The sequence below is a fragment of the Pteropus medius genome, unplaced genomic scaffold (assembly GCF_902729225.1).
Source record: "Pteropus medius unplaced genomic scaffold, Ma_sr-lr_union100, whole genome shotgun sequence".
NCBI lineage: Eukaryota > Metazoa > Chordata > Mammalia > Chiroptera > Pteropodidae > Pteropus > Pteropus medius.
Genome location: NW_024350399.1, coordinates 2,291,158 through 2,311,799, shown reverse-complemented (window position 1 = coordinate 2,311,799; position 20,642 = coordinate 2,291,158). Strand labels below are relative to the sequence as shown.

The 20,642-nt window shown below is 47.0% G+C and overlaps 1 protein-coding gene across 11 annotated transcripts in view; it reads right to left on the bottom strand.

Annotated features, from left to right (window-relative positions):
• Window positions 1-20,557, bottom strand: part of CFAP45 (cilia and flagella associated protein 45) — a 35,276-nt gene extending 14,719 nt beyond the window's left edge. Inside the window, exons 1-4 of one of the 11 annotated variants that reach the window (XM_039840001.1) lie at window positions 15,102-20,557; window positions 13,302-13,470; window positions 3,882-4,007; window positions 1,855-1,991 (exon numbers count right to left, since the gene is read on the bottom strand). In XM_039840001.1, coding sequence (XP_039695935.1) covers window positions 1,855-1,871 — 17 coding nt within the window. In that variant the 5' untranslated portion in view covers window positions 1,872-1,991; window positions 3,882-4,007; window positions 13,302-13,470; window positions 15,102-20,557. Of the gene's footprint in view, window positions 1-1,854; window positions 1,992-3,881; window positions 4,008-4,134; window positions 5,871-5,911; window positions 6,653-7,785; window positions 8,069-9,109; window positions 9,177-13,301 lie in introns of those variants that run through there. The other 10 variants (XM_039839998.1, XM_039839999.1, XM_039839996.1 and 7 more) reach the window with 10 other exon arrangements.
• Between the last annotated feature and the right edge of the window lie 85 nt (window positions 20,558-20,642).

Here is a 20,642-nt window from a genome sequence, read left to right as displayed (position 1 = left end):
CTCTCCTCGCTCCCCTTATCATTGCCAACCGTCCAGCATGAACATGGCTAGTGTAGGAAAGATTGCCAACTGCATTGTGGGTCTAATGGGGAGAAGATGTCCAGGGGAGGGTGAAGCAGCATCACAGACTATAAAGGGACATTTTAAGAACTTTTTCTAAAAGGCCCAGCTTACATGTTTCCTTCTCTGTAGAGCCATTCATGGCCTTCCTCTCGGCATACACAAATGCCAATCCCCGCCACCAGGCCCAACTGACCACCTCCTGCTCTGAGCCCACCATGTTCTGCTCTCACTGTCCGTGTTACAGCCAGCTGGGCATGGCCTGTTTCCTTGCTGGATTACAAATTCCTTCAGGACGTGGTATCTGTCTTAACCACATGGTGGCCTAGTCTTTGGCCCAGTGCTGGGCACAGAATGAGAACTCAAAGCTGTCAAATTAAGCTTTAAAAATAGATTATTCCTCAAAGATGACATAAAAAGGGCAAGGGGACGCCAGACAGGTTGAAATGGATGCTAGTCAGAAACCTAAACACCCTGCCCATCCAGCCCAAAGAGAAGCTTTGAACCCTAAATATTAATTAAAATGTCTGATCAACAACAGTTGGAGACATGTCTATAGACCTCTCCTTTCTAGCCACTCAACTATTCAACAAACCAATAGGTAATTATAATGATTACAAACAAATGACACACATTAAAGATGGAGGCGGGAGAAGCAGGGGGTGGGAATAAAGCTGCTTCTGGGTGAGGCCATTTAACAGGCACATGACAATGAGACGCAGACGTCTGAGGCAGGAAGTGAAAACTCATCTAATAAAACTAGTGTGGGGGGAGGACCAGGAGGTAGAGCAAACGAGTGAGTGGATTTAGGGCTTAGCCAAGATCTCATGGTTCACTGAGTAGCATGACCCAAAACAGCCTGGAATCTGGAATACCCAAGAATGATCCGAATCTGAGACAGCATCTCATGGGCTTTCAGCAGCCCTGACAAGGAACCAGCAACTTCATCTCCAATGTGTTCTCAGCACTAGACCCTTCCAAGAAGGAACCACTTCTCTGGCCCCACTAGTGGCCACAGGGTTGCTGACCATGTCTGGCTATTTGATGCCAGGACTGACAAGATGGTGCTCCTGAGGCTGTGTCCTAGCTGTGCCTCCCCAGCTCATGATACAGGCAGCGTTTTCTAGAAATTTAAGCTTTTTTAGCGGGTGGGGCCAGAGTAGGAAGAATAGTTTCAGAGAATAAAGCACTAGCACAAGGGCTAAATCAACAAGTAACAGTTTGGGCTCATTTCATATTGCTGAATGAGACCTAAACTCCACAAAAGGGACCAAGCAAGGGGGCAGCTCTGGTGGGGAAGGCATGTTGAGCTAATCCCAAAAGAACATGAGAGCCTGTAAGAATTTCCTCTTCTGGCTTTGGAGTCTGGGAAGACAGGGGGCTAATTAGGCATCTGGTCAGTTTCCCTTTGCTTCAGATTCTTGATGCAGTCAAAAGGAAGTTACTCATGTGGGCCAGTCCCTTTACCAAGGTAGTAATAGGGGCTCGGGGAGGGCCAACTAAGCATCTCCCCTCTACCAGCTCCTTAGGTCCCACAGCAGCCAGAAGAGAGGGAAGAGAAAGGAGCTGGAAACCAAGGGTAATGGAAATAATAGATACAAGACGGGGAGAAACAGAGGTGCCAAGATGAAGAAAAAGGAAGGAGAACATGAAACAAACAAGGGAAATGAGTAGGAAAAAAGTAGGGACTTGACTGACAGTGAAACCAAGTGAGTTTCTACATCTTCCTGCACAGGCCCTCAGCGGAAGTTCAGGCTGAGACAAGAGGGCAGGGTGTGAGCCCTGGATACTCACATGAGTTGCCGAACCATGTCTCGGGTGATAAGCTGAATGGTCTCTGGCTTGTGGTCCCAGCCCAGAGTAGCGAAAGTTTTCTGAATGGCATGCTTATCTCGGAGCAGCACGATGGGGCTGTCGATCTGGGCCAGGGGCTATGGGTTCAGCAAGGACAGCTTAGAAGCTGGCCACCCCACTTCCTGCTGGTCAGTCCTAACTTCAAGTATAGAATTCCCCTCTCCTGGGGCTTCAACCCCATGCAATGGCAGGGGAGGCTGGCTGAGACCCAGGCTGCAGGATCACCCAGATTAGCCATGGCACTGCAAAAGCAGTGTGGTGCTCTGCACTTGAACTTAGCCAGATGTATCCTGTAATGACCAGCTCTTCTGAGAACAAGGCCTCTATATAACTTGTGCAGATACCCCTGGACAGATGGGAAGTGGGGGTTGCTAGTGTGTGTCCATTCCTAACAGGAATGAAAATTGTAGGTCCCTACATTCTCTTCCCTCTATGACTTATGGAAGAAGGAATAATTCTCTCTTGGACCACACTGTTGGCCTGAAGCAATATAATTTGTTGCAGACTCATCCAATCTGATATTCACATCTTTTCATCTTTTGTAATGATTGATTTACTTTGATCCCCGCCCCCAAAAGCCCATTTGGAGGGAGTTAGAAATGGCTAAACAGCCTGGTAGAGACCTGCCCTTAAATCTAATATGGTGAGAAAGTCAGGAAGTTAGAATTCAGCAAGAATATGAATTATGTATATCTTTTTTTTTTCAAAATTTTCTGACCATGAGTTAGATAAAAAGAAAATAAAACATTTCAGAAAATTTTTGAACACAAGAGAATTTCACTTGTCATTAAAGCAGTAACTGTGATCCTGAGTGGAGGTCCCTCTTGTCCTGAGAACTTCACTTTGCAGAGGTCCCAGAGTGCTGCTGCCACCTGGTGCCCATCTCTGCTTCCAAGTAGGCACAAGTCAGTCATGCCACAGGCTCCTTCTGCCCCCTACTGTTGGTTGAGAGAGTTCCTGGACTCTCACCCAGCAGTAAGGCCAAAGAAAAAGGACCAGGAGCAGGCATTTTTCTAACTGCTCCTTTTGCTATTCCTGGAGAATCAGCCATTTCCCAGTCTATCTTTGCTTTGACTAAAAGTGACATTCCTTTCATTCTTTCCCCTGTCAATAGTAAAACTGCCGCAGAGTGGCGGGCGGGGGGGTGGGGGTCTTCTAAATACAGAAAGATGCCTGTCTTGAACTCTCTGGAAAGTCCCTTTGACTCACAATGAGGACAGTGGGGAGCAGGAATAGATATCACATCTTCTCTCCCCAACCCACCCACTGCCCGTGGTATTCACACCAGTATCCGTGCCTCCACGGGTATGTTTCTTCCCTTTCTCTTTTCTTTCTTAATCTCTCTCTCACTGCCCTTCTCTCCATGTCTCATTCTCTTTCTAGCCTTGCCTCTCTTCCCTTTCACCTACTTAACTCAACATGTACTAAGATTATTCCAAGTAACTCTCCAGCTCTCCTTCTTAGACTAAAGGAGTTGTCGACCTCTTAGTCAGGACATTTGCAAATAAAGACCTGCCCATTTCCCATAGCTAAGAAGTTGTATTAGTTGAGCACCTAGGAAAGGAAGATGACTTTGTGTTTGATGTTGTTCTTGGACAGAGGAGTAAATATGTCGCTCTGAGTCTGCAAGTTTAGTCCAGTGGCCCTCGAATGTTTTCATCATGGAGTGTTCACTGAGTAACTATCAAGCTCTCTGCAGCCAAGCCTCTCCTCTGGCATTACAACAGATTTTCAATGCTGTATAGACGTGAGGCTTGTGTGGGTAGAGGAAGCCAGGTGTCCTGTTTACATGGGCCCCACTAAATATCAGAGCTCTACAGCTGGTTTTCAGAATTCCCCTCTGTCTTCGTCACAGAGTTATCTGGGAGAGGGGGTGATGTGTTCCATGCTAGCTTTGTCCTAAGCAACACTAGTCCAGGTCACTGCCTCCAGGTGACAGCTACCTGTAGGGACTAGGTGAGGGTTACCTTGATACCTCCGAAGAGGCTCTCGTCTACCTCAGAGCTTACAGCTTTGGTCCGATAGCGAGTCCTATTTCTCGACCTGTTGGAAGTGGTAGAAGAGGAGCTCAGGACGCCAGTTGTGCTTAACGGCTGCAAGAAGCAGAAAGATTGAGCCATGAGTGCTGAGTGCCATCTGCACCCTTAGCAAGGTAAACACTTCGCCCGCCCATGCCACAGTGGGTCGGAGTACATGCCGAAAAGCACTGAGGGAAAGCACCTGAGTAAACCTGAAATGTAAGGGACACCTCCACAGAAGCAGAGGGTTCTCTGGGTAGGCACCAGGCACACTAGCTCAGCGAGGAGCATTTCTGTAGTCTCTGAGTTGAAGAAGGCCAAGTCATCATGCCATATGGAAGAATGGAAGAAAGAAATGAGGAGGGAGGATGACCTCATTGTTGGCCCAGTCCCAATTTCCCACAAGGACATTCTTGTGAGGTGACTTGGACTTATCTACCCAGAAGTGTATAATGTTTTCTTTACCTCCAGTCTTCCTAGCCTAAGTTCCAAGCCCCCTTCATAAATGGCAGTACTATTTGACCTCCTTCACATCTCCACAATCTTACAAGGTTACAGTGGGGACCACAGGACATTAAAGATAGAAAAGCTTGGCACAGGGTTGGTGCCTAATAATCATGACTAATTGCCAGCTACAATCAGACAAACCAGTGCATAGCATCCACCATATGGCTTTCACTCCTGGGACCCCTGTAGTGTGCACCAATCAGTTTTAACCATCCAGTGCCTTTCTATGTTTGGAGAGTTCCATCTAATGAGTTGAGGAAGATAAGGCTCATTTCTGACCATCAAAGCTAAAGACACCAGATATTTGCCCTCCAAGCCTGAGCAAACCAATCAGATCGCCCAAGCCTGACAAGGAACAGGAAACTAGCGATGCAAGAAGAACGAGGAAATTCTTTCTGGCAAATTCAGCAGTCACAGCCATACCCAGTGATAAGGACACCAGTAGCAGCACTCCATAGCCAAAGCTGCCAGCATTAAGGTCCTCAACAGACCAGTGCTGGGTTGTGATTTTGGCCTTTGTTCTGGCTGCAACTCCTCCCTTTGTTCCCATTTGCCAAGCCTAGTTTCCCAGCCATGGTGTAAAGTCCATGAGCTTTCAGCTCTCAGAACTGAGTTCTGACTCTGCTGCTTATAACCAGGAACACTGATTAACACAACCTCATTCTCAAAGCTCATCCAGCTTCAGCTCAGTCCCCAGAGGAGAAGTCTGCCTCCAGAAGACGATTTCTGTGAAGACTACAGGACAGCCTCAGGCTTAATACAATTCTCACTTTGCAGGAGCCCACAACTCCTACAGTTCTCTAAGCCGGGATGTCCTGGGGGAATGGGCTACATACATTGGGTCTCCCAAGCCTGGAAATCAGCAGCTGTCAAGGGGACAGGATAGACAGAGAAATGCACTGTGAATGCCAAGTCACTAAACACTGGACAGTGTGTTTCGAAAGCTCTCTGTCATCTGCCATGAGCAGCACCTGTTCCACCTGTATTAGGTTTCACACTAAATTGAGCAATTATTCTCCAGCTGGCTCTGTTCCATACAAGGACCACTGACTACTGTGTGCCCTGTCCCTCACTGCCTGGCACAGCCAGCAACAGGCTTATGGAGGGAACCACCCTTCACAGCCTCAGTCAGACCCAATAGAGCAAAGCAGAAAAGCTCGGATTTATTAAAAGGCAAACATAGCAGCCCCAAGAATGCCTAATAACAGACTCATGGTGAGTGGTTAGCAACTGCTCCCCTTTACACCAAAAATAGAAGAGGAAATGAATAGAAACTGCGATAGGTGGGACTGAGGGTAAGCACCGGGAATAACTGGAGAAGGTGGAAGGAACTGGATCATGAGGGGTGGTATGAGCTCTGTACATAACTAAGGAAAAAGATGAGGTCTTGACACATTATAGGAGCTCAGTAGGCATTTGATGGTGAATTAATGAATGAAACCAAGCAAGACAACTTCTTAAGAGCTACAGACCAGATTAGATGGAAGCCTTTCTGGAATACGCCTGCCCGAGTCCAGATCACTCCACCACTCCACATTTTCTGTATCACGTATAGCCTGCACTGTGGAAAATAATGTATGTGAAAGGGCTGGAGTACAGATGGAAAGCATTATTATTGTTTTGCATTTGCTTTCCCGTTTCTTTTCAAGGGTTCCTGCAGGATTTCCCCATGTGCTCAGGTGTCCATCAGACTGTGGGTTCCTCAAGGCTGACACCAGACCACTTCTTTCCTACACCCTTGGTACCCAGGTCAGGAGGAAATTATCCAAGAGATACTCGACTGCCTGCACCTTGAAGTCAGAACAAAGGAAGGAAAACAGATGACCACAGAAAAGTAGCCACACTGGGCAGGGCAGAGAAAAGCACTAAGCTCTGGGGTTGGGTGGCTGAGAAAACCTCAATGGGGAATGCTGACTTTGAAGCCACCAGCCATCCACCAGGGTTAGAATAACCATCTTGCCAAGACTAACAAGAAGGATTAGAGAGGTCAATGTGTAAAAATGCTAGGAAAAAAATTAAGAACCAAGCAGAAATGAAAAGTTAGATCCCTCTGGGCCAAAGGCAGTAGCAGAGAGGTTCTGTCAAGAGGTTAAGAGTTGGTTTTATCTCTTGCCTGACCAAATGAACATCCCCAAGAAGCTGAACAGTGTCTAGAAGGAAGCCTGTCTAGTCCTTGGTGGGTGGGGCATGGGGGGCAGGCAGCTCTTGAAGAAAAAGAAGAGAGCCTGATTAAAAAAAAACAAAAAACAAAAAAAAATCTAGTATTAATAACTGAGAAGGCAAGAGGGATTAGAGAAGATGATGATTAGGGACAGATAAAGATGCCAGCCCTGCTTTAATATTTTCATCTTGGAGACATAGCCAACTCCCTTTCCCGTTTTGTGCCCACCCCAGGAGCACAAAAATTTGGCTACTGCTCAGAGTTCTGGGAGAAACTCCAGTACAGTTAGATTAGCTGGTCAATCCGATGATGATTTTGACTTAGTCACTGACATAGGATAACATAACATATTGTTTTAACAAAACCAGATTATTTTAAAAAATGTAAGTATCCCTATAAAAATGTTTGTATGAGGGTACACTCCCAGAATATGTTACTAAAAGAATGTTGACAAAAATGTTTAATTTCAGGTGAGTGGTATCATCTTAAGATGTTCCTTATATTAAATAATTTTCTGCAATGAGTAGGTAACTCTTTATTAACAACAACAACAACAACAAAAAACTATTTCTATTTGAAAACAAAACCTAGCAGTGGGCCTGAAGCCCCAACTCTGAACACAGGAGAGTCCAGTCCTTTAAAAACTGCAGCATTTTCTGTCCCGGGACCCAGGATGTTCAGATGGAACTGTAACATCTGTTAACTGAATAAAGATGAAGGCATGTCCTTTTCTGGATGTTCTCTCCACCCTGGATCTAGTTCCTCTTTTGCATACAGGTTCCCTGCAAGCTAGCAAATTCAGGCTTCAAGCTCTTGACCTGATTCTGCTTCCTTTTACTGTAGGCTTTGGTTACTGAGGTGGGGATGCCAAGGCAGCAGGTGCCTTGTCTTTCACTAAGTAATCCACTCAGTTCACCTCTTTCCTCACATGGAACCAGGATGGCCTTCTGTGGGATGCCATCTGAAGACATCTTAGTCAGTACTGAAGTCCATCCCTCCTTCCTGAGGATATAGTTATTCCTTGTTTTTAAGAGTCCTAGAGGTCTGCATAATTGTGAATCTCCCCCAACCACCAACTCTCCCCACTCCCCCAAACACTCTAAAAAGCTAGTAAGTAGCACCATACAATACACAGACACACACACACACACACTCACACATGTACACACACTCACTTGCACACACCTGGTCTTCCAGAAGAGCAGAGATCACTAACTTGACCCGCTGCTTCTCAAAGGTGCCTTTATGCCCAGTCCTGTCCATGAGATTTCAGAAGTGCTCAGTCAGCAGGCCAAACCTCTGCCCTGAGTGGCCCTTGGACAGGGAATCCCTGATCTGGGTGCAGAGAAGCCCACAAGTCTAGTCCAGGTGCAACTCACTGATTAATTTGGCTTAGAAATATGAAAGTTTTAAAAATGGAGAAAAAAAGAACTAACACTTACTGTATGCCCTTAGATGCCAGGTGTGATGCTAGGCCCTCACAGACAGATGTATACCACTGAACCTGAAAGGCACTGAGGAGAGCTTGGAACAATATGCATAATAAGTGCCTAAATGAAAGGGACTCCATTGCAACACCACAGGGAGTCTTCAGAAGAGGAAAACAGCTCTTTTCTGGAGACTTGTTTATAATTAACAAAGCTCTTCTGAAATCTCTACTTGGGGAGACTGCATTTGAACCATTGAGGCCCAGAAAAGCAGTGTCACCTCTGGGCAATAAGTATGTCCACCAGTGCACCCAAGGTGCCACCTTTGCCTTCTGGTGTGCTCCCAGAAATTCTAAGGTTATTTCCAATAACCCAAGGCTCCAACATCTATCCTCTGCCCCTCTCCATTATCCCTCAGGAACCAACACACTCCTCACTGGGGTCCATAGGTCCCCTGTACTATGCCTCCCAGCCCTCCTGACGCTTGCAATCTCAGGGACCCCAAGCTGGACAGATCAGTCCCAATCCCTCTCCAGGGACTATCAAACCTGGTACCCTCTTCATTGAATCATTTACAAATGTTTGCTGAGTAAGTACAGAGTGACCCAAGCCCCAACAACAGAAAAGAAAACTGAGGCTCAAGAATATTATGTGATTTATTTGTTGTCACTCTGCTAGTTCGTGGCAGAACAAGTATCTATAACCTGGTATCTGGCCTCCTCACCAGTGGTTTTTTCCCCATCACATCCTACAGTCCCCAGCCCATGTTGGCCCCAGCCTGATAGAAGGGGAAAAGGCTGAGACATCCCTTTCTCCCCAACTTCCAGGCTCAGCACCACTCCATGCTTTCAATCCCTATCGACCTCGCCCTTAATTCTTCTTTTGGAGGAGGAAGTTCCTTAGGACTTCCCCTGCGTCTTCTAGTGGGGTGTCTGCCCCACTCCTGGGCCTTCCTGACATCCAGACCCTGACCGAACTTCTGCCCTCTCCCAGCTCCCCACTTTCCTGGCTCAGAAATCCGACCTCATTCAGGACCCCTTGAGACGCCACCTAAGGTCCTCCTCCACCACCCGGGACCTCACCATCTCAGCCGCGCCTCCACTGCCTCCGCCGCCCGCACCGCCAGGGAGGCGCTGGGTGTTGACGTGTTGCCATAGCAACCGAGAGCCCGTGTTCCGCGGCCTAGGCCCCACCCTCTGCCCCGCCTCTGCCCTCTGCTGGGGCTGTCGGAGGCGGCTTGCTGGTGGCCACAGGAACCCGAACCCCCTGTTCTGACCACTCGGGCAGACGCTGGAGCGGGAGCCGGGTCTCTGAAAGACTGGTCCTCTCTGGTGCGCCCCTCTCCCGGCTTCGGCTTTGGCTTTGGCTGAACTCTTGGGTCAAGACCGGAACCCTGAAGGGACTAGAGGGGGCGAAGGCAGGGGCGTTTAACTGCTGCAGCCCTTTGAAGAGCCAGGCCCAGGGTCCCGGTTTTCCCTAGACACCCCACTTAAGTTACTATGGTTACCGTTGCCCGAGTGAGGTGCCAAGCCAAACTCTGATGAGGGTTTAGTCTGCAGGGAAGCAAGCAGGATCAGAAGAAACAAGTTTCAAAACAGGAGAGTCTGGGTAGACCCAAAGAAAGAACTTCCAGCCATGAGGATGTGTATGTAGTTTTAGGAACAGTCACTTAAAACGTGGGCCTCAGACCTCTATCTCAGAATGGTAGAGTTTAATAGCCTCTTTAGGGAGCCTACAATTTAATGCTTCCCAGTTTGTTTTTATTTGTTTATTTATTATTATTATTTACACCTACAGCATCTAGTCTTCCTAGGTGGTCTCCTATCTAAGTACTAACGAGATTCTACCCTGCTTAGCTTCCCAAATCAGACATCTCTGCTTGTTCAGGGTGGCATGGCCGTAGACCATGGACTGTGGCTGCACTGGGGCACAAACCCAGGACTCTCTGCATGTAAAGCAGCCGTGCCCACTGCTACACCATGGAACCATGTCCATAATGCTTCCCAGTTTGTATGTACTGTTCTCAAGGAGCTTTTAGGAGTTTTATGATTTTTCCCAATTTGGTTTAGCCCTTATAACTTCCCAGTCTGCAGAGAGAAAATTGAACTGAACCCCACAGCCGACTGGCCCCAACTCTTACCAAAGCTTTCCCACCTGACCAAGGACATTTTTCACTCCAGTGTTGATTGGCTAAACTCTTATGCCAAAAAGAAGTGGTGCTTTCCCACTCCTAAACCTCTCTCCAAACCTTCATAGGTGAACTTTCTGAAGCTTACTCCAGCTTGACTTTTGTGTTTCAAAGCCAATCAGTGTGCCCTGTGGCATACTCCGGGCTGAAGGAGGACTGGCTGCAGAGCTAGGGGCACTGAGAGCTGTTTACAAGCCCCAGGGGAATGGAGGAAGGAAGATGGGGTAACCTCCACCTGCTTTAAAAAGGACTCACTCCAGGGATCTTTTCATTCCTTTTCCAGACTTCCCAGCCTTATCTCCTTTGGGATCCTCAAAAGGACGAGATTGGAGGTGAGAGAGCACAAAGTGTTGAAGGTGGGATCAGAGAGAGAAGAGGCCAGAGTAGCTACTATACAGGGGCAGGCCTGAAGAGGGGGAGCACAACCCTCGGGACTTGGGAGTAAAGGAAGGGCTTTTCTGTCCCTGGCACCCTTCCTTTCCCTTGGTGTCATGACCCCCTCTTCTCTGTAGCCCAACATGGATGGACCTCAAGGTCATTATGCTAAATAAAATAAATCAGACAGAGATAGACAAATACTATGATCTCATATGTGGAATCTAAAAAATAAACAAAATGAACTCACATATAGAGAACAAACTGGTGATTGTGGGGGGGCTGGGAGAGGAGGCAAAATAGGTGAAGGTGATCAAAAAGTACAAACTTTCATTTACAACATAAGTCCTGAGGATGTAATATACAGCAAGGTGATTGTAGTTAATGATATTGTATTGTATATTTGAAAGTTACTAAGAGAGATCTTAAAAGTTCTCACCACAAGGAAAAAAATTATAACTACATATGGTGATGGATGTTAACTAGATTTATTGGGGTTGGTAATCATTTTGTGATATATACAAATATCAAATCATTATGTTGAAATAATATAATGTTATGTCAATTATGATTTCAGTTTAAAAAATTAATGGGTTTATGAAACAAAAGTGATGAAAACGAATCATGAAATCAGTAGAAATTGTTTTGAAACCGAGAAGCAAATTGTAACAAAAATTTTAAGATTATACCAAAACGGGTAATTCAGCAAAAAGAATAGACAAGTTTTAAATATAATAAACAGGCACTTGGATTGTTTGATAATCTAATTAACTCAGAGAAGAAAATCATATGAACACATTAAGAAAATATTAAATTCTTGATTCGACATAAAACATTGACATTGATGGAGAGTGCACTAAAATGAGGACTTGTGACAATCTGGTTAATGAGTGCCATCAAGGGAAAGAACATTTAAGACTAATTACTGAACAATGTCTTGAAATCCTACAACTTACATAAGAAATTTAGCGCAAATGTTCCCAAATTCGACATCATAAAAATTGATACGATTTTACCAACAATAAACTGTGCAATGAAAGAAACATTCTAATCTATCACAAAAATAAATGTGTTGATCAATCCATGCCAGAAGAAAGACTGAGTTATTTTTCTATTTTCTCTATAAAAAGTAATATTTTAAAATCATTGTCATTTAGGAAGACAAAGAATAAGCAGCCAAAAAAGGTAAGAGTGAATTACTTGAAAGTTGTTTCAAGCAGCAGATTCATACAAATCTATGCTACTCTTCTAGATATTATGATATTTATAGTACTTGTTAGATGTTTAAGTTTTTATAATTTGTGATTTATTATTCTAAATAAATGTTTACTTCTATAATTAATTTCATATTAATAATTTTATATTGTTTTTCTTAAGCGGGGCTTCCAAAATTGTATAAGCTTCACCTCTCACAAAACTCAGTTCCACCCCTGATAAGTAGGACGGTAGCTTTTCCTTTCTCAGCAAAACTTGGCACAAAAGCGTAGCCATATCCAGTGGGGCTGGAACGGGTGCCCGTTCCTGCCCTCACTGCCCTCTTCCACCTTCTCCCCCTGAGCCCTTTCTTTTCTTCTTCTCATTTCTACTTGCTGGCATCTTTGAGGTCTTTCTTCTACTCCATCCCCAAGCTCTCATTTCATTCTCCTCTGCTCTGTCCCCATTTTCAGCGTTTTCACTGCCCCACAGGTGAGAATAATGAAGGAAGGGTTACGAACCTGGAGAAGAGGGCAAGTCCTGATTCTTAGCCCTTAGCCCAACCCTAACCCCACCTCCAGCTGCCTGACCCTTTCTAGTAGGTCGCCACTCCCCAAGAAGTCTCGGAATTGCTGGCAAGGGCCAGGAAATCAGAGCCGGGAGAGGAACTGGAAGCAGAACCCATCAACCCCAGGCTGGGCTGGGTCCCACGTTCCCCCTCACCCAAACCAGCCTTGGAACCTTCCCAGGACCGGTCAGGCAAGTCCCACTTTATTGGCCTCCTGAGGTGCCCCCAACACTGGTTGAGGTGAGAGAGAGAGAAGAATTTTGACTCCGTGATGAATAGGCACATTTAAACATGAGGAGCCTAGGAGACAAGACCCAAAGGAGCCATTTGGTTAAAATGAGGATGTATCCTGACCAAGATGAGTGAGAAGAAAGACTGAGTCCTGGCTCTCCTCAATCACTCTTTCTCTCCTTTAAATGCATTTGGGAACTTGCCCTCCTGAGCACAGGGATCAGAGATGCTGAGGCTGGGTGTAGCATGAGGGTAGCAGAGCTACATGTGTAGAATGAGCAAAAGAGATGAGGCTGCCACATTTCTACAGAAGTCTTTGTGTTAAGTGCATGAAGTTCTTTGTTCATAATAGTCTGTTTTGTTCATGTTTTCTCCGAACTCCTTGCTATACACATCCCGGGAGTTCTCTGAGGTTGAGGCCTACTCCCTCCCTCTGGACCTGCCTCCTTTGCCCTGGCAGCATCTGCTCCCATTTTAGTAGTGAAGGGAATTCTGGGATGCCCACTCAGTTCTCAGTAAATTATTATTTCTTCTAGGCTGGTTCACAGTCAACAATTCCATCTAGAACAGCCTGGAAAAAGGTCCCCCATGAGCGGTTCTCCCTGGAGCAACACAGTGAGAAAGGAAAGCAGTGACTGATTCTGGAGCCAGACCAGCAGGGTCTGAACACTGGCTCAGCTACCTATAGCTGAAAAACTTGGGCAACCTGGGTAGCCACCTGGGCCTTGTTTCCTTATCTGCGAGATGGGATGACAACCCAAAAGAGAGGCTCCGTGAAGAGACGAGGCTCGACAATCAATTTGCACAGTGCCTTGTGGTTTTCTTCTCTTTTCCTTTCTCCAGAGCAGGGAGATATTGGGTGGCGGTGAGGGGAGTCTTTGTCCTCACTGTAGTATAAACACGACAGGAATCAGACTGTAAATCCTCAGTTGCAAGGGTGCCCGACAAGCTATTTCACTAATCATTCTTTCTGGAACACTTGAACTCTAGGAACTGCCTTCAAGTCTTTTTAAAACAAAGGACTGCTTAAAACATAAATAAATACTTAAATGCATAAATTATTTTACTCAAAGTATTTGCTGCCTTCCTTCTTTCTTCAAAACTCTTTCTCATTCTTAAAAGTTGTAGGGCCTTCCAGCTACAGCCTAAGAGACGAGGCACAGGACAGGAGCATGGAGAGAGTTTGAGGAACAAGAAGAAATTCTAGACCAAGGAGAAAGATTGTGAGCATCAGTGACAAAGTGAGTGGAATGGCACTAGGGGTCAGGGCAGGGAAGTGGGGGAGGGCTGGGAGATGGTTAGGGTGGGAGCAGAAGTGGAGACTACTGGGGGTGCCTGGGGCTGGAGACCCTGGATGCAGAGTAAAGAGGAAAGGAAAGAGCAGAGGACACATGCCAGAAGGGCAGTATCACCTTCTGATAGCAGCAACTCCCACCCAAAGCATGGGGCAATGAATGAGGAGCTGACTCTCCAGAGAACTGACAGAGAGAGCTCCTTTTCTGGTCACACCCCCCACCACCACCCCTTCACCTCTCCCCAAACCTCATCCCCTACCTGGCGGCATTTCTACTGGGAAGATAGATATCCCCCAGGCAGAGGGGAAAGACATTAAATAATCTGCGGCCTCCCTCTCTGACCTCTTTCAAAACATCACCCCGCCCTCTTGCCTGCCTCAGGTGCTTGAGCCGGCATTGCCCTGGTGCCGTGGACACTCCTCCACTTGCCTGTCACCAGTTTCCCTGCCTACGTGACCAGCACAGGCCCTGGACTGGGTGGCGGATGCTGAGATAAGGCTAAGGAGGGGTAAACTGCCAAAGCCAGGAAGTTACACAGCCTGGTTCCCCTGGCAACCCAGCCACAGTCACCAAACAGTGCAAGGGTAGCGGGTAGGGGGTAGGGACAACTCCCATTCAAGGCATTAGGCCAAGGCCCTCAGTTTTCGTGTTGGAAAACTTCTCTCCAAATCTCCTAGGACAGTGCCTAAGAATTACAAGGAAAGCCAGTTTAAAATACAAACTCAAGTCATCATCCCCACAGCCTCCACCAGACTCTCAGCCTAGTAGGACTAACTCAATCTGCATTTCTATCCCGCACCCCAGTGATCTCAGTGCCGCCAGTCTGGGAACATCACTTAGAGAACAGAATATGTTTCACAAAATTGAGACTCGTGTCAGGGTTGAGGAAGATACAGGACAGTGCCCGGGGTATCCCAACCACCCAGGTCTGCTGGAATCTACAGCTAGCCCCATTCACACAGGTGCTTGACTTTAGGTCTTTTCAACTTCCAATGAGTGACCAGAGTCCAGACACCTGGATTCCGGTATATGCAGAACCAATTCAAAGCCACGACCTTTGACTGAGCTCCTTCTAGGCCAGGTACTACTGTGCTGAGAACCATGAGCCCTATGAAGATACACATATGGTACACTTTCTGCTCTCAAGAACCTTAGGTCTGGCACATAAAGTCTCCAAGTTTCAGTTTCTTCCTTCTCTCCAAAGGATATAAAAATACTAAAACCTTCTCAAGAGGTGACAAGGCTCCCTGGAATTTCCTATGGAACCGCCTTGAAAGTGCTGCTCTCAGATAGTCTCCTGGTGGTTGTGATGGTAGCTGGGCTGTCAGGGGGTTCTGGAAAGGTCAGGGAGCCTTGAGGAGGGAAAGCTTAAGTTGCAGGAACCAGGGACTGGGCCTCAGGGTTTCTCCATCAGTTCCTTCTGAAGTGGCCATATCTTTGTTTGCCTTGGAGGGGTGGCTGCTGCAAAGCTGAACTTCCTGCACCTCTTCCCAGGCCTGACCTCTCCCTTCCTCACTGTGGCCCTGGCCTCCACCCATAGAATAACCACAGTTCAGACTGGCCGCTAGCCAAACCCTTCCCCAGGGTCAGCCACCTCACAGAGAAGCCTCATGATGGAGCAAACAATTAGCTTGGACTTGTTTTGTCACAAGTTTAAATCTCAGAGCAGCCACTAGCCAGGTTCTGCAAGAGACTTCTGCTCTCTTAGCCTCAGTTCCTTCATCTGTAAAATGGGAGAGAATAATATCTTGTGGTGGTCTCAAGCCCCTTCTCCTGGATTTCCTATTTCAGCGACAGACAACACCATTTGCTTAGTCGACAAAGCCAGAAGCCTGTCTCTCTTCCCCTTCTCTCTGTACAGTCAACCAGAGAGAATTAAACAATTTTGAAATTCATCCTCTTCTTTTCGCCCCCACTGGCCCTTCCTTAACCCAGGCCACTCTCACTTCAGCCTTAACTACTGCAGTATCCTCCTCAAGGCTGCCTGTCTCAGTAGTCTTTCCCAACCCTAGGCCGTTCTCTACTCTGCGGCCTAAGGAAACTTTCTAAATAGAGCACAACTCTAATCTCTTTGTTCCCTTGCTTAAAATCTTTCAGTGCCTCCCCGTGCCCTTAACGAAATGTTCACAATTTGACTTTGAAGCTCCTTGGATGATCTGGTCCTGACTCCCCTTTTCCATTGTATTTCTCAGCATCCTACCCTGCACACCTCTGACACATACATCCTATAGTCCAGTGCCACACGTTCTCGTCTTCAGCCTCTGCACTTGCCACTTGTGTACCTAGAACACTCTCCTCATCACCACTGGCCTCTCTTTCATGCTTCTAAGTATCCTTAAATCCTCAGTTCAGACATCACCATCTTCCAGAAATCTTCACTGACACCCCTCCGGTGTTAAGGCCCCTCCTGTGGGTTCTCAGCACCTATTATCCCCTTATCACAACCTGTATCACATTATGTCATAATTGGCTCTTTACTCCTCTAGCTCCTTGCAGGAAGACAGACTATATTTGCCTTGTTGACTGCTATATACCCTAGCACCCAGGGATGCATTGCCTTCTAATGAAATTAAAAATACAGGTAAGGCTCTTAGTACAATGACTAGCAGAAAAGTGGTAACGAACACCATCATCATCATCATCATGGTTCAGCCCCACATTGAGCCATGTTTCTTGAATGGAAACACAATTCAAAATTCAAATCCCTCCAACAGTGAGTGAAATGGTGTGACAGCCCTGGTGTCTGAGATGTTTCTCTGACACCCCCAATCTCACCTCTGTGATGTTGATCTGTCCCTACACAATCCCTGGTCCTCACCACTCCAGGCAAGAAACATATAGACCCCCACTGAAACTTGACCTCTGACCACAGAGCAGGTGACAGCTCCTTTTTCCAGAGGATCCCCCCTAACCTGCAGCCCCACTCCCCTGGGCAGATCAGGGGAGAGGATCCCTGAAATAGTGGCCTCAGCTTGCCATGACATCACCACCAGACTTTACTCTGGAAATGACCCAGGACTGAGAGGTTGGCGAGTGGTCCTCCAGAAGAGCCCATTTGCATTTCTCTGGAGGTGCGCATCACGGGCTTCCTGAGTTATCATGGCTGCTATCCATGTTTCATCCCTACAGGACTGTGCACTCTTTAAGCAAAGAGACCATGGATTAATAATCTTTGTATCCTTCATAAGGTCTGACAGGATAGAAAACCAATGTTGGATGGACAAATATGTAAATGAAGAAATGAGTGTGTATGAGGATTCCCAGGCAGAATTGCCCATTTTCCACTTCAAGAAGATGGGACTGGCCCTATTACTGAAGACCTTCCTCCTGATTTTTAAGACATTCCAGAGGCTAATAGCCTTCCAAGTCAAGAAGATCATTTTTCATTGTCTAACCTAAATTTCTCTGGATATAACTTCAGTGCATTTTATTTTTGTCTACCTCCATAACCACTGGGACAAAATTCATTTCTTTGTGAAGAGACAATTACTAATTTATTCTTTAGCCTACTCTTCCACAGATTTGACCCCAGACCCTTTACTGTTCCCTCCCTGGAGCCCTATCGCCCAGCCCTTTCCCAGTTCCACTACTCCTTGGGCTGTTTGCCACGCTCTCAAAGTCCTCCCTCAGCTGTAGAGGCAGGAATGGGACATATTGTTCTCCACAGAGCCATGTGCAAGCACACAGATGCTTATTCACCCACCTACACACAGGACACACACCTTTCTGCACCCATAATCCCCAGTCCTCAGTAAACACATGCTCACAGACAGCCTCCACAGTCATAGACTCTCTCTTCCACCTGCACCCCCTGAGCCCTAGTCCTACACACCTAGACGCACACTCACATGCCTGCACAGACCTATGCTTTTTCCCCACAGATGAGCCAAACTAAATAGAGTGTCTGAAGCCTTCCGCTTCTCCCTCACCCACCTTCCTCTCCTCCAACTCTCTTTTCCATTGGCCATGAAAGGCCAAGCCTACTTTCTCTCCGCCTCCACAGTGATTTTCCACTTCAAGGCTGAAGGCAAGGAATAAATGAACCAAAGTTGACTCCTCTCTTTTCCTTTTGCCCTCCTCCCATTTTCCCCCTCAATGCACCTTCAGTTTGCCCAGAGCAACACCTTCCTCTCCATCCACTTCCCAACCTCCATTCGTCTGGCCGTATCTCCAAGAGCACTGGCTTCTTGAGTTTTTCCCTTTCGGAAATGAATAGTGGAAAAGCATTGGAAACTGACAGACAAAGTCAATGGTAAGTGGGTTGCTGAGACCCTGGGCTGGTGACACACTGCCCAGCCAGCCCAGGGGATTCAGGAACATGAGAGTTGTGTGATATTCATTCGTTCATTCATTCATTCGACAAATATTTATTCATCACTTGCAATATGTCAGGCACTACTCTACATCAACAAAACCAACTCAATCCTGCCCTTACAGAATACATACTGTGGGTGGAAACAGAACATAAATAAGTAAAATATATTGGTTATCAAGTGGTGACAGAAGAAAGCAGGGAAAGAGGATGTGGTGCAGGCTGAGGGTGGAGAGTGCAATTTTAAATAGCGCGGCCAAGGAAAGCTTCACTTTGGAAGGCGATATTTGAACAAAGATCTGAAGGAGGTAAAGGAGCAAGCTATAGTGAGATCTGAAAGGACACTGTTACAGACAGCAGGGACAGACAGGCCTGCATGTGCAGTTAGAGAGCCATGGAGAATGAGGTTCTATACAGACACACTCTCCCTCCTGACCCCATTCTGGGCCCCAGACCCTGAGAGAATGCCGGGAGAGATGAGAAAGGGCAAATCAGGGATGAAACCTCAGATGGGACAAAATACTAAAAAGCAAACAGAAAACAAAATGTTGACGTGTCAGTGCAGGCCATTTCCAGAGGGAAGGACCTGACCCTGAAGCAAGACGGGTTAAGGGCAGAAGTGGAGAGTCCTCGTAGGACTTGCTGGTAGCTGTGGGTTGCAACCAGAAGGGAGGCAAGCGCTCTGGCTAAGTACCTCTCAAATCCAGGTGACATTTGCTTTGAAGAGTGAATTATTCCAGGAAATAGAGATGGGGCTACCTGAACTGTCTCTGACCATGTTCAACAGGACAGTGGCATGGCTGGGCACCACCTCTCTGCCATCAGTGTCCACACAAACTCTACCTGTTCTCTCCACGCTCCCATTTCTTCAGCACTTGCTATGAGATGGGGACTATGCAAAGTGCTTTCAGCATATATCTCACAAAATCCTCACAGCAGCCCCACAAGGAAGGCATAATTATCTTTAGTTTTCAGACGAGAAACATCCACCACTCCACCACCACCTTTGGTCCCCATCTCCCTCTGCAGCCCCTCTTCTTGCTGAGCCTGAAATAGCACAGGCTTAACCAGGCTCACAGCCAGGTTGACCCAGGCTCAATTCTCTGTCCTTCCACTTACTCCTTATGTGACCAGTGTGCTCATCTGGGAACAAAATGGCGAAACACAGCAATGCCCACCTCATGGACTATTGTGGGAATCTACTGGGAGAAGGCAGTGGTTCTGTCTTGACTCTGTAACTTGCTGTGTGTCTCTGGAAGTTGTGAGGTATGTGGCCAATAATTTGTACCTAGAAATAGTTAAATCAAGGAAAGGTGCAAATGTTTTGCTTTTTTAGTATAAATATCAGTGAGTTCAATGTTTTCTCTGCAATGACATCACTCTCCTTGAGTGGCATTCCACAAAGCCTTCCAGAATGGGAGATAAAAGGATGGAGGGAGGGCCTAACCTGAGGGAGCCGGCAAGCAAATACTATCTCCCATGGGCGTGGTGTCAGATCAGGCCGAGGCACTGGACCGACCCCTCCTTCACAGCCTTGGCAGCGGCCTGGCAACATAGTAGGGCTTCTTGGCAGAGGAAGCCACAGCAGGACAGGGGAGTGGTGGGGAAAGGAATGGAAAGCTCACTGGTTATCAACCCTGCATTGCGAGGGGGTGGAAATTACGGGTAGAACATTCATGCCTGGTTGAGGGTTAGGAGCTTGAGATGACCTGACCCCAAAACTGATTATCTTGGTCCAAGGCTTCCCCCTCCCCACATCTAGAAGGGAATCTTGCTACTAGGTTCTCCCAACAGGCAACTCACAAGTTCATGAGATCAGTCAACAAGGCTTTCTCCCTGTAGTCACCAACATCAACTCTGTGCTCGTCCCCCTGCTTTCCAGGTCTTCCTCACCACTGAACCCCTGCCTCGGGGCCCAAGCTGGTGTGACCGCCTTGCCCCAAGGCTGTCTGAGGGGCCACCCCCAAAAGAGACTTGCCAGGACTCAGGGCTATGCCAACAGCCAGCCCCATCCTCTTTCAATGGCTGAGAAGCTATTATGGTTGGGTGTGGGGAGGACCCAGCCAGGAGCACCGGGGAGGACTGCCAAATTCCCTGGGTAGGTGAGGGCCCCACTTCCTGTGGACGTTGCCCACATTTCCTGCACTATGGCTCCCAGACCAGGGGTAACTGTGAAGGCCTGTCCCTTCTCAATCCCAACCTACCATGACCTAAAACAAAAGAGAAAGATGGAAAAGGGAATCAAAGATGGGGCTGAGGATTGCAACTTGTCATCTCAAAGTTCTCTTCTCCTGTACTAGTCACTGCATATCCCCATATTCCTTCCTCCCCAACAGTAAGCTCAGTGGCCTCAGACATAGCCAGAGTCCATCAAAAAAAACAAAGATTCTTTATTGAAATCAGTAAACTCAGATTCTTCGAGCCCCAGCCCAGAGTGGGCAGCTCCCCGCCA